Genomic DNA, 13,726 nt, shown 5'->3' on the forward strand with positions numbered 1-13,726 from the left:
GTCCCATTTATCCTTTTGTTCCTGTTTGGACCACACTTGCACCGTCATGTCTAAGAACCGTGCCTAAGTCTCTTCAAAATCTTTTACATTTTACATTTAGATCTATGATCTATATTTGGGTTATTTTTTTTTTTTTTTATCAAGTGTGAGATTTAAGTCAGGATTTATTTTTCAACTACTGACGTCCAATTGTTCCAAAACCATTTCTTGAAAAGGCTGTCCTTCCCCCATCAAATTGCTTTTGTATCTTTGTCAAACCTCAGTTGAAAGTATGTGCATGGGTCCCTCTCTGGGTTCTCTACTCTGTTCCACTGATCTACTTATGAATATCTCTTTTGCAGGACCGCACTTTGATGGCTGTAGCCATAGCTTCAGTCTTAAATAGGGTGGTGTTATTAGCCATGGAAGGGTTTACACAGGAAAGTGACGTGCTCCGACTTCACATTTTAAAAGGTCACTCTAGCAGCACCTGGGTGGCTCGGTCAGTTGAGCACCCGACTTGGGCTCAGGTCATGATCTCTCGGTTCACGAGTTTGAGCCCCGTGTCGGGCTCTGTGCTGACAGCCTGCTTCGGATTCTGTGTCTCCCTCTCTCTCTGCCCCTCCCCCACTCACACAGTTTCTCTCTCTCTCTCTCTCTCTCTCTCTCTCAAAATAATAAAAACATAATCAAATTAATTAATACACGGTCACTCTACTATCGTGAGAGTAAGTTGTCCCAGCAAGGGACACCGGGCAAGGGGCAGTGGAGACAGACCAGGGAGGTAGCAGAAGAGGTGGGAAAAATCGGTCAAAACCTGAGTACATCATAAAAGTGGAGCCCACAGAATGTCCTGCTGGACTCACGCAGGGTGTGACATGAGAGAAGGGTCAGACGTGACCTCCAGGCTCTTGACCTGAGCCAATGGACAGAACGGTCATGGAACGAAGTGGCTAAGAGCGACAACGGAGCCAGTTTTAGGAGGGACGGTCTGCTCAGTCTTCTTCACGTCAGGTGTCAGGAGCCTAGTGGGCATCTAAGTGGAGATGTGAAGCAGGCCGGGAGTAGGAGAATCCCCACGTCTAGGTGAGAGGTCTCTTTGCCCTGGAGGTAAAATGCACAAGCTGCCAGCACGTTTCAAGTCAGGACACTGAATGAGGAGGCTCAGTTCAACACTGGGCCCGCGGGCACTCCCACCCTGAGGTCAGAGGGGACACAGAGAGCGGGGCGAGGCAGGTGGGAGGAAAACCAGGAGACAAGGGGCACCGGAGCCACGTGCAAAGAGCGTCTCCAAGAGAGGGGGACATCTGGTCACGGGGTGCAGGTGAATCGAGCAGAGGAGAGCTGCAAACGGACATCACTGGAGACCTTAGCAAGAACGGTTCTGGAAAATTGTTTCAAAGAGAAGAGCGAAGACGAACCGGGGACAGCAGGCCTAACAACCCTTTCAGAGGGTTTTACTAAGCAAGGGAGCGAAAGGAAGGAGGGCCAGGAGGGGAGCAGAGTCAAGACAGGCTGTGGGAATGTGGTTTAGGACAGCAGCAGTATCAGCGTGTGTGACGGCCCAGGAGAACCACCCAGTGGGCCGGGGGGTGAGGGTTGTTAAGGCAGAAGAAAGAGTAGCAGGCAGCTGAAGAGGGAAGTGGGGTCATTAGCTCTGGGCAGGACCATGCCGCGAACCCCCGGCTTTGACTCTCCGCTTTCTTCTCCTTACTTCCTAGGTGTGGTGCTCAGGGCCATTCTTACACTCCACGCTCTGAGGCTATGTCATAATCTGAACGGTCTTAATAAAAACTCACCAGTTCCTAAATGTTAAGCTTCCGGGACAGAATTCCAGGCAAACATCTGTGGACCAAGAAAGGTCCACAGCATAATAAAACTAGTATGTACCATTTGTATGGAAAGAGAAAAAAGAAAAAAGAAGATAGTAGAGAGAATGGGTCTGTGTTCCTCCATCAGGCTCTCTTCCTCCACCCACTTAAGGAATATTTACTGATCACTTACTATGTGCCAGGATGAGATGGACAGGGGCCCTGCTGTCTGCTGGGAAGGGCTGCAAACAAGCAAACAAGAAAAACAGCAGATACCGACTGAAGTATTCACAGAGAAGCACAGCCAGGTGAGAGGACAGAAGATTCCCCATCCTGGGAAAAGATACTGAGCTGCGATCTCAAGAGGGTAGTGATCAAGGGAACACACAGCACGCAGAGGGGAAGCCGTACACAAGTTTATAGCAGAAACAAGCCTGACTTTTCTGAGACACAGAGAGCCTGAGCGAGGGGTGGAGGGCAGGGGGATAGTGTTACCAGCTGAGGTGGGGGCCAGATCATGCAGACCTTATTAAACCAGGACACAGAGATGCAATTTTATTGTAAAGGCCACAGAAAGCCATTGAAAAGAATTCAACAGAGAAATGGCAATCTATTTACACAACACGAAGCTTTTGATTTTCTTGTAGAAATGACATCCTCTAATAAAATAACAACATACGTTCCTCAAACGGAAAACTCAAAGCAACCGCCAATTTGGTGAAAGCAGTAAAATCCCGGGGGCTACATGAGGGTGTGCTGAGACTCTGGCCAATTCTGCAGCCGCGTGGCAGCTGCAACCGTAAAGGCCTAAGACCGAAGGGAAGGGGCAAGAAAGAGGGAGACCTTCCCAGGGCGGGGGGCCTCCTGTGGCTGAGACGCTAAGTGGAAGGGTGACGCCGGCAGACAAGGCAAGGCCGGGTGTCACCTACAGCTCCAAGGACAAGGACCCACGATCAGCCAGGGGGTCGGAAGGGGCAAGGGGGGATTAGCTGAACCCATGCAGGGATTTTATCAGAGTAGTAACCTCATCAGATTTCCATTCAGAACAACCCCTCCCAGGGCACTTACTTAAGAGGCCTTTCCAAAACGACCTTTAACCTCTTCACATACCTAACATAATGTAAACAGCAGTCTCTTCCTTAAACAAAAGGAGGGGGGGGGGGGGACACGACACATGGATTTGTAAGACCATCCAGGTGTCATCTGTGTTAGGAACAGAGTCACCTCCTGCGAGAAACCGGAACGGCTGCCTGTTTCCTTCACCTTCTGGAAGGCAACATAGTAAAATGCCAAAAGACGGAAAGAAAGGCACATTTTTGCCCTTGGACCTTCCAAGAGTTTTCCTTTTTTGTTCAATATTTCCATTCCCAACTACTCTCTGCTTTCCCCCTGGCTCCCGCAGTGATCTCCAGACACCGGGTGGAAATCTCAAAGCAAATACAGCAACTGGGTCCCAGATGGACGGCTCCAGTCTTCTAAAGCTCTCCCAGTTACCTTAGGCCCCACGCCCTGGTCAGGGAGTCAGCTGAAGAACATGGGCTGGGAAGTCCTGCAACCTGCACTTAAATCCTGGCTTTGTCCTCACTGGCCTTGTGACTGGACCAAGACACTGACTCCGCCAGCCACATTTCTCTCATCTTTAAAAAGGAGAGGGGCGCCTGGGTGGCTCGGTGGGTCGAGCGTCCGACCTCGGCTCAGGTCACGATCTCGCGGTTTGTGAGTTCGAGCCCCGCGTCGGGCTCTGTGCCGACAGCTCGGAGCCTGGAGCCTGCTTCGGATTCTGTGGCTCCCTCTCTTTCTGCCACTCCCTCACTTGCACTCTATCTCTTTCTCAAAAATAAATAAACATTAAAAAAATTAAGAAGGAGAATACCACCACCAACCCGGGAGGATCATCTAGAGCATTATAAGTGCAAATGCGAAGGAGGGCTCTGTGCACAAAAAGCATTCAGGAGACTCTCTAGCACATGCTCCATGCTAATCAACGTGCGGTAAGTGTCCACGGCTGTCCCTTTTACCGTTAGCCCACTGGGATTTCTACCAGGGGAGGGGGTAGGAAAGACATTTAGGAAACACTTTCTGAAGAAGGAAAGAGAGGAAAGCGCGCTGGGTATATTTTGTGTCCAATTTTCGGCAGAGCTGTGCAAGACTCAGTGAACAGCGTGTTCATGATAAGCAACAGCAGGCACCGCGAAAAGAACACTCCCTCGGCCTTTACTGCCAAAGTGCAACAGGTGGCCACCCCTAGAAAGTCAGTACAGAAGACCCCGGACGGAGCCCAAAGCCATTAATGCCACCCTCCTCCTCCTCCCCCCGCACGCACTGGGCATCCCGCCCCTCCCCATCAGCAGGGCCAGCTCAGCGCCATCCTGGACACAGCTCTGGGCATGCAAGAAAGTGACTTCTTGCTGTCATCCGTGAGACGTCAGCTGCCACTAACCAGAGGTCGCTTACCAACAGGCTGAGACCGAATTCTACTCACCCTGAGGGAGCTGAGTCCCACATCTTGAACTCACTCTCCTGGTCCCCACACAGGGCTTGGTAAAAGACACAAGCAGCCAGTTAAGAAATACACACGCCAAGTTCAAAGGTAACAGGGAATGGGGCGCCTGGGTGGCTCACTCGCTTGAGCGTCCGACTTCAGCTCAGGTCACGATCTCGCGGTTTGTGAGTTCGAGCCCCGCGTCGGGCTCTGTGCCGACAGCTCGGAGCCTGGAGCCTGCTTCGGATTCTGTGTCTCCCTCTCTCTACCCCTCTTCCGCTTGTGCTCTGTCTCTGTCCCTCAAAGAGGAATGAATGTAAAAAAAAAAAAAAATTTTAAATCAAAGGTAACGGAAAAGCAGCACGCTTCATAAAGACGCAGAGAAGGGCGGGGAGCCACTGCTACTGAAACCCTCCTTTAGCCCGCTGCTACCTCCGGCCACTTGCCTCGGGGCTTCAACACGCACAAGTGCTGAAAACACCAGGAGAAACGAGGTGTTACTGGGACACGCGAAAGGGGAAAACACGTTTCCAGACACGACCCCTTCTGAGAAAAATACACACCCAAATCACACAGGAAAGGAGGAGGGGGATCTTCCCGGGGAAGGAGCAAAGTCTCCCCAGGGTGTACGCCCTGGTTGTGGCCACGAGGGTGATCACCACGGGCCCCTCGGGAAGACGCAACCAGACGTGGAAAGCGTGCAACTCTTCACCCGGCAATCCCACTTATAAACACTTACGTGGACAACGAGATGTACGAGAAGAGAGGATTGCTTACGTGTGTTCTAGGACGCGTTTCGGTAAGACGGAAACAACCAGAAAGCGGGATTTGCTGAAGTAGAATGGTGCCCTCCACACACGGGGGGACGGGGACAGATTACAAAACAGCCCCCAGAGTATTCTATCATTGGTGTGAAACAAATCCACGTACAAGGGTGGGTGTGCACACAGCTCGCGGGGACAACGTTCACCAAGACGTTCACAGGGGTCACCTCGGGGAGTGGGACTCTGGGCAGTTTTGATGTTTCCCTTGCTCTTTTCCGCACTGTCCAATTCCTTCAGTAATCGTGTGTTCTTTTCCCCCAAAAGCAATAAAGTCATACTTTTAACAGCTCCAGAAAAGAGATGATATCCCATCAGGCCTAGCACATATTTCTAAAAAAATTATATTTCAAGTGAATTATTTGTACTTGGGCCCATTTTTGCTTTTCACATTATACTTTGATATATGTGCCTACTCCAGAAATATTGGACCATCCACACAACAAAAAATAATTATAATGCTTAACTTATAAGAAAACTTTATCCTAGTCAAAATACTTACTTTTCCAAGTGTTTTCACACATACTCTAATGTTCACAAACCTGATGCAGAAGACAGAATGTTCCCCATTTAAGAATAAAGAAATGATGTAGGGAATTTACCTGACTCATCCCAAATCAGGTCTAGTTTTCCTAACCCCCATCCAACACTTCCTATGGATGTCTAGTGGGACCTGCGTTGTTCAGACCCCATTATAGTAAAAGGTCTTCACTGGTGGTCTTCTATGGTTTGGGAGGACTTTTGGAATACCAGACAGCTGCACTAAGCAGAAAGGAGCGTGATTTGCCCCTTGATTTAGCCAAACTGGCCTGCATGATCTAGTCTCCCTTCCTTTGGAATTTCCATCCACCTTAAAGATAAATAAAAAACAAGAATTAACAAGTGTTGTTCTGTTGTTGTTCTGAATGTTCCAAAATAAAGTAACTCACAGGCACTCTTGAAACCTCTTCTCAAAAGTAGCAAAAAGTTATCACAAAAAAAATAGAAAACAACAAATGTAGGAATATAAGAGGCTCTGCGCCCAGACTCACATTCCCCAAGTAGCCTTGTGAGATGTGGCTCTCTCCACCTGTTTCCCCAAGACGCCCGAGCCACCTTCACCCCTAAGGATCCCCTTACGTTTTCCTCCTAAAGACCTCATATTTTCTAAGTTTTATTTACCAAACTATGTATGTGAAATAATAACATTCCCATTTTATATTCATCCAAGACGTATTTGCAACCACAGTACCAGATTTAGAATATTATCAAAGTCCCTTGAAAAGAGGAAAGGTACTTAGGATTTTAGCCCTCAATATATATCACCCCATATCAAGGGTATATCTTCTGTGTTTCTCAGAATTTCAAGCACTTACACTCTCTTCCTGGGTCCAGGAGAACTGAGGTCCCCCAGACCCAGAACCACTGATTTCTGCAAAGTAGGTAGCCATGTTCAAAGAAAATAACAAAAAGTAAATCCCTACAACAAAACAAAAGTCTCTGAGCAAAAATGAGCCGACAGCTCTGTGAAGCAGAATGCTGTTAAGGAACATCCGTGGCACAGACACAGAGCATCAGCATCCAGGATGACCAGAAAATGGTCTGTAGAAACAAGTCTCCATTTTGATCCCGTCAAAAAGGGGGCAACGTGACACAAAGACATTATTCTCTACCACATTTTTCAGGAAGAGATGGATTTCACAAATTAAACATCTATTGACTGGAACCAAAAGCAAGTTAACAGAACTTCATCGATTATCAGATACTTTCTTCTTGCCTCCCACAGCTCCTTCAAAAAAGGAACGCATACTGCCGCCCAAATCACAGAAAGGGAAAAGCAAACCATTTTCTTTGCCTGGCACCAAATGCCTACGTTTTCATTGCAAATCACTGTCCCTCAAAGTTCTATAATCGTTAGTCCTGCGACCGATGTAATCAGATGACAAAACCCAACTTCACAAATATAAATTCGAAAACTAGAACTCAGGGCTGAGAAACAAACAAACAAACAAAAAAACCTAGTTCAAATGGAGGCAACAAAGCTCATAATTCTGTAGGTCAGCATCAGACAGTAACCAAACACCTCTGCTGTTTAACTTGCCATTAATAATGAGCCCGTCTTCCCTCTCAGGTGTCTACCCTCCTCTTGAACAACAAACCAGTTTTTTAAGGCCATTATTTCAAGAGATAAAGCTTGTTACACAACTTAGAAACTTCACCTGTGACCTCGAGACTGGAAGGCCAGAATTTGGATAATCCTCTCTCATTTCAACATCACCTGCCAGATTTACACCTTTACCTACAATCTCCTGTTGACACTCAGCGACACAGGATACTACAGAAGAAAAGCCACCAGCCTACCCTGCCCCAAACTAGTACAGGAGTCTGCGTTTACCCGGGCATGGCCCATACGTCAGCTGTTGTGTTTTGTGTTTAACCAGAATCGCTGTTTAATTCCTACAATAACCCTGTGAAGTAGACACTATCATCATCCTCCCATCTCACCTTAAAATAAGGCATCTGAGGCAGGGGGTGGGTAGTAGAGGAGCACCCCCTTCCACCCATCACACTACACATTTTCTCAACATGAATGGAGCTATGCATATAAACGTAGGATATTCTGAAAGGAGAAGATACTCAGTCATGAAAAGTCTTGCTATCCATATGGATGTGTAAATTCATAGTACAGGGAGATCTCACCCATAATGATGGAAAGTTCCCTTTAGAGGTAGGAAGCCCCCTCCCCTTCCGAAATAGTGAAATACCTTTCATACTTAATACATAAATTAGGGAAAGCGGAACATTCTTTAATTAGCAAACAAAGGCTTCCTGAAATCTGGAACTTTTTAAATGATGGAAGAAAGGGGGCAGGGCAAGGAGGGAAGAGACAGATATCCTGGTCTCCTTTCTATGTCAAAAGGTAGGAGAGGGGCGCCTGGGTGGCTCAGTCAGTTGGGTGTCTGACTTTGGCTCAGGTCATGATCCCACAGCTCGTGGGTTCGAGCCCCACTTCGGGCTCTGTGCTGACAGCTCAGAGCCTGGAGCCTGCTTCAGATTCTGTGACTCTCCCTCTCTCCGCCCCTCCCATGCTCATGCTCTGTTTCTCTGTCTCTTAGTAGTAAATAAACGTTAAAAAAAAAAAAAATTAAAAAAAAAAAAAAAAGAAGGTAGGAGATCAACAGCACTGGCCTAATAAAATGATGGAAACAGGAGGGATCTAGGAAGAATTACACCTGGCAAAGTGTCCTGCGGAAGCTCTCTGAATGAGAGGAATTGTGTTCAAGATGCAGGAAGCTGGGGCGCCTGGGTGGCTCAGTCGGTTGAGAGACTGACTTCGGCTCAGGTCATGACCTCACGGTTTGTGAGTTCGAGCCCCGCGTCGGGCTCTGTGCTGGCAGCTCAGAGCCTGGAGCCTGCTTCTGATTCTGTGTCTCCCTCTCTCTCTGCCCCTCCCTCACTCATGTTCTGTCTCTCTCTGTCTCAGAAATGAATAAACATTAAAAAAAAAAATTAAAAAAAAAAAAAAAAGATGCAGAAAGCAACAGGCAGGGATCCCAGAATGGGGTATCACCCCAGAGAGGCCCGCCGTCCTGCCACTGTGTCCAACTTCAAAATGTGAGCCACCTTCCTTGGCTACCTTGATCCAGACCCCGCTCTGTGAGCCTATCTCGTCCTTTCCAGCCTGCCACTGTGGACTTCAGGCCCTGTTACAGAGTCCAAGGCCCCCCCGGGGTCCACTCCTTGCTGAACTAGACTCAAGTGACCCCAGCTTTTTCCTGTGCTATTCCTGTTTCTGCCAACAGAAGCTTCTGGAAACAAAATGATGTCTCTTCCTCTCAGGTGGTAGTCTTCTGAGAGAGATGTACCTCTAAGAGTCCAGAAGATACTGAACTTACTGGTCAAAAGCAAGAGCATAGCTACCAGAGAGCAGCGGGGCTCCAAACTCAGGTCACAGGCTACAATGGGGAGCATTTTACCAGGTATCGATTGACGAAAGAAACCAGAACCACCATATACTCGTTTTCATTTACTGCACTGTAAGTAACTTTTACTTATCTCACTGTGTTAGTTATCCAGTAATAGTGATAAACAGACATTCTCAGGCTACTTTGAGAGAGAGTACTGAAAGCAGGGAAATCATGGAATTGGCCGCCGGCTAACTTACCCACCCAACAGCTTGTGCACGTCTCTTACAAGTTAGAAAATTTTGTGCAATGTCCTCTTTCCTGCCTCACCAGAATGAAATGTAAGTGGTTTAAAGTTTAATACTCTTCGGCTTCTTATGATCTCCCAAGAAATTTACCCTTAAAGTTATCCAGAATACATTTTATGACAGTGATTCTCCACTGGGACCGATTTGGGAGCATTTGGCAACAATACCGGAGACATTTTGGTGGTCACAACTGGGGCAGGGAGTGCTGACAAGGGGGGTGGGGAGGGGTGAGCAGGCCAGGGAAGCCACCTGTACAACACAATGTACAGGACCGAACCGCCCAAAATAGGAAAAAGAAAAAATCCTTCAAAAAATATCCCATTACTCTTTCCGGAATGTTCTTTCTTTTACAGACAGAAACAAAGAAAGCACACGCTGAATCGTAAAACTCTTGAATTACACACATACCATGGGAGAGGAACAAGAAACAGTTGCAAGCAGACCTTTGGCATCAATTAGCCCTGACTTTATGTTGCAGCAAACATGCCCGGGCTCAGTGGAAGGGGCAGATCAGATCTGCCTCCCCACTCTAAACCACTCCTAAATCGGGGCGCTATTTTATCTTCTGGCACGGCACCAAATGGCGATTTAGGAGTAAAATGTCTTATCAATAAATATCAGCTTCAACTCTTTTCAAAAGTTTAAAATATCTTTTCTGCAAAAGTCCTCTGATGTAAATTGTGATCCAGCTAAGACCAGGCCTCTATTTTCATTTTCCCCTCCAACTATATAAAAATGCCCTGCACTAAACATTCCCTGGGCAGGGGGAGATAAAGGAGGGGGAGTGTTGCGTTCAGATTTATGATTCAAACCCCCGCACAGTGACAAAAACAAATCCAGAGGTAGCAAAGAAAAGCGTCTTAGAATTTGCCGCAAAACTTATAACCTAATGCAAAGAATCTTATCAAAGGAATGTTTTCTTTTACGTTAGGCAAACTTATTTTATAACTTCCAAAGCTAAGGATCAAGTCCCACTGGCAGTTTTCACTACCCTATCCTTCTTCCTTCCTTCTTCACCAAAGGCTCCCCCACAGGCCGCGGGTTGACTTCCTAGTTCCCGGAGTCCAGCACTACCTCGCTGTAAAGTCCTCTCTGGATGCGGTTAACAATCACCGCGCTCCCTCCTGGGGAACAGGGTGGGCATGGACGGTGGGGGACTGGGGGCCCGGGGACAGCGGTGCGGACCACACCCCGACCTCTGAATTCAGGGTCCTCTCTTGTGGGATCCCACCGTTCTCAGGATGGGTGCTATCCAACCGGCCTCTCTCTACTGGAAATCCACTCCCGGAATAACAGAAACAAGACGATCCCTGTCTGCGATGGAGACCCCGTTTATGCAAACTCATAAAAGGATCCCTTCAAAATCCTTCCGCAGCTGCGCCCTCTCCGAGGGAAACAGCTCCAGACCGATTTCGCTTCCCGCTAAGTGCGAAGTGGTGCTCTCCTCCGCACCCGCGAAGGGAGGCAGTTTCTGCCCGAAGTGGGCACGCCGCGGGCTGCTACAATGGCTCGCCGGCGGCGACGCTGGCCGAAGCGCCGCGGAACGCTCCCAAGTGTGCGCGCACAGGTGCGCAGACTCCGGGGGCGCGCTCCCAGGTGTGGACGCACAGGTATGTACACGCAGATGGGCAGAAGCGAGGAACGCTCAGGTGTGCAGAGCCGGGCGCACACACGGGCGAGCACACTCCACACTGCCGCCCGCGTCAACCCCGCCGCGCCGCGAACGACAGACCGGTCGCCGCACGGAAACCCCAAACCCCAGGCGGCGTCACGTCTCACCAACTCACCTCCTCCAAAAACTTGGTCAAATCGTACACCTTGTGGTGCAGGATCAACCAGGTGCTCTTGCTGTGGTTGTGCTTCTGGATCTCTTCCAGGGTGTAGTACTTGACGGTCTGGTCCGACTGCTCGGCCATTTCGGAACGCGGTGGGCCTCAGGCCGTGCAGACACCAGCCGAGCCGGGCGAAGCGGGGCGCGCGTCTCAGCTAGCTGGGCCCGGGACATTCCCGGAGCCCCGGCCCAGCGCCCAGAGCGGGGCGGCCCGCGCCGCGGAGGGGGCGGTGGCGCACGGCCTCCGATGACTGGACGGAATTCCTGTCACTCAATGGGCCCGCCCTCGGCCGACAACCTCCGCCAACCCGAGAGCGCCCCCGCCCAGCGCGCGGGTGTTGACTGGCTGCAGAAGGTTCCCTTCCCAAACCCTGTAGCTGGAGCGCGCTGAGGGCGTGGCCAGTGAGGCAGACCGCGCGGCGGGGTGGGGCGGGGCTTCCCGTGCGTTTGCGCAGATGGCAGCGGGACGCGGGGCGGACAGCGCGGGAGAGAGAGAGTAGGAGGCGCCCGGCGGGAGCGGGGATGGGGGCAGCAGTGCGCGGGAAGATCCGGCCCCGCTGGGTGGCCGTCGGAGGAGGGTCAGCCAGGGCCAGCGCACTGCGCATCACTGCGACTTCGCACTCGGATCTGATCAGCCAGTCCTGGCTGTCACTGTGTAACAAAGGCTCTCCGCAGCGAGTCTGTTAACTATTAAACTGTTAACTAGCCTCGGGGACTTAAAAACACATAGTGCCATCACTCCGCCTCAGCAAACAGTGTGCTGGCCAGAACCGTCGCTCTGTAATTTTGCTTGACACTCTCCGCTCCCCAGGCTTGCCCATTTCTCACAGGGGAAAAAAAAAAGGGGGGGGGGAATTATTTGTTCTATACAAAGCAAAAAGTCCTAATTATTCCTAAAGATTTGAAGCACCTCTCCGCTTCAGATAGGCGAGTACTTGCACGAATGCCCTGTCTTGTCTCAACAGTATATTGTTTACATAAATCCTAAAGGATCCATAGCACTTGGAATGGACTCTGGAATACCAACTCCCTAGCTGAGCACTCCTAGTAAGATTTACAAACGTTTGATTAAAAAAAAGGGGGGGAGGGGGACTTGAAATCCCAGCCTGTGATAAAGTAATCCGACATTTATTAAGGCCCTTTTCAGCATTAATAGCTCATTCCAAAAAGACCTACACAAGTTACACATCCAGGTCATGGTTCTAGGGACTCAATACAGCTCTTCCACATTAGAGCCTCATAAATGTGAGTTCCCTTCCCCCCTGCTTACCTCCTCCATAGGAATGCATGGCCATGGAGAAGGAAACACTTTTCCAAACATTCTTTAGCCTTTACATATGACAGAATACATTGGATTTCACATATTGAACCATCCTTGCATCTCTGGAATAAACCCCACTTGTTTATTGCTAAATTATACTTTGTTAAAGAGGTTTTGAATCTGTGTTTATGAGAGATATTGGTGTGTAGTTTTCTTTCATGCATTGTATTTGTCTGGTTTGGGTATCAGAGTAATAGTGGCTTCATAGAATGACTTATTCCTTTTTTTCCATTTTTCTGGAAGAGATTGTGTAGAATTGGTCTTATTGTCTTTAAAAGTTTGGTAGAATTCTCCAGCGAAACCATATGGGCTTGCAAATTTCTTTTTCGGAAGGTTTTAATTCATGAATTTAATTTCCATAACAGTTCCAGGACTATTCAAATGATCTATTTCAGACTGGGTGACTTGTGGTAGTTTATACTTCTTGAGGAATTGATCCATTTCACCTAAATTGTCAAATCTCTGTGTGTTGTTGTTCATAATAGTCCCTTACTATCCTTTTAATGTCTGCAGGGTTTATATTGATATCCTGTTTAATTCCTGATACTAGTAATTTGTGACTTCTCTCATTTTTTTGTTGTCAGCCTTACTAGAGGTTTGTCAGTCTTGCTGATCTTTTCAAAGAGCCAGCTTTTTGTCTCTGATTTTCTCTATTTTTCTTTTTTCAATTTCATTAATTTCTGTTCTTTATTATTCCTTCTGCTTGCTTTGTGTTTGTTTTCCCTTTTTTTTTTTTCTAGTTGCTACAGGGCAAGAGTTTAAATTATTGATCTGAGATGTTTTCTCTTTTCAAGTGTATACATTTAGTGTTATACCTTTCCTATACACTTTAAAAATAGTAAACCAGATTATACTAACAGATTCCCTAACAGTTCTCAAAACCGCTGATTCTCCCCATGACTTCTAGCAGAGCAATGAGCCTCTTGAGGTCATGGCTACATCTGTAATACAACGTCAATACTGTTCCAGATTTCAGTCCCAGTTCCAACTCCAGAAGTGGTTAAAAACAAAACTTCAGCTATAGTGATCTGGATCAGCCCCTGGTTGAGTGACTTATCAGATACATAACTGTTCAGTTGATCCATGAGCTAGTCAGTTAACTGTTCTAAGCCAATGCTTGTAAAATGCTTAGCACAGGGTTTGGCATATAGAAATCAATCAATAGATTTTAGCTAGTGCTATGATTATTACTCAACAAGACTTCTTTGTTCTAAAACACAGGTATGAGGAAACATTTTATCTGGCAGGTACTCCAAAGTGAAGTAAATCTAGGCAAATTTGCAAACAAA

The 13,726-nt window shown here is 48.0% G+C and overlaps 1 protein-coding gene across 1 annotated transcript in view; it reads right to left on the reverse strand.

Annotated features, from left to right (window-relative positions):
- LOC102950095 (cytochrome b5) overlaps positions 1-11,351 on the reverse strand; it is a 38,200-nt gene extending 26,849 nt beyond the window's left edge. Inside the window, exon 1 of the mRNA XM_042962465.1 lies at positions 11,073-11,351. Within this exon, the coding sequence (XP_042818399.1) occupies positions 11,073-11,201 (129 nt within the window). The 5' untranslated portion in view covers positions 11,202-11,351. The remainder of the gene's footprint in view (positions 1-11,072) is intronic.
- Between the last annotated feature and the right edge of the window lie 2,375 nt (positions 11,352-13,726).

Source organism: Panthera tigris, chromosome D3 (genome assembly GCF_018350195.1).
Source record: "Panthera tigris isolate Pti1 chromosome D3, P.tigris_Pti1_mat1.1, whole genome shotgun sequence".
Classification (NCBI taxonomy): Eukaryota; Metazoa; Chordata; class Mammalia; order Carnivora; family Felidae; genus Panthera; species Panthera tigris.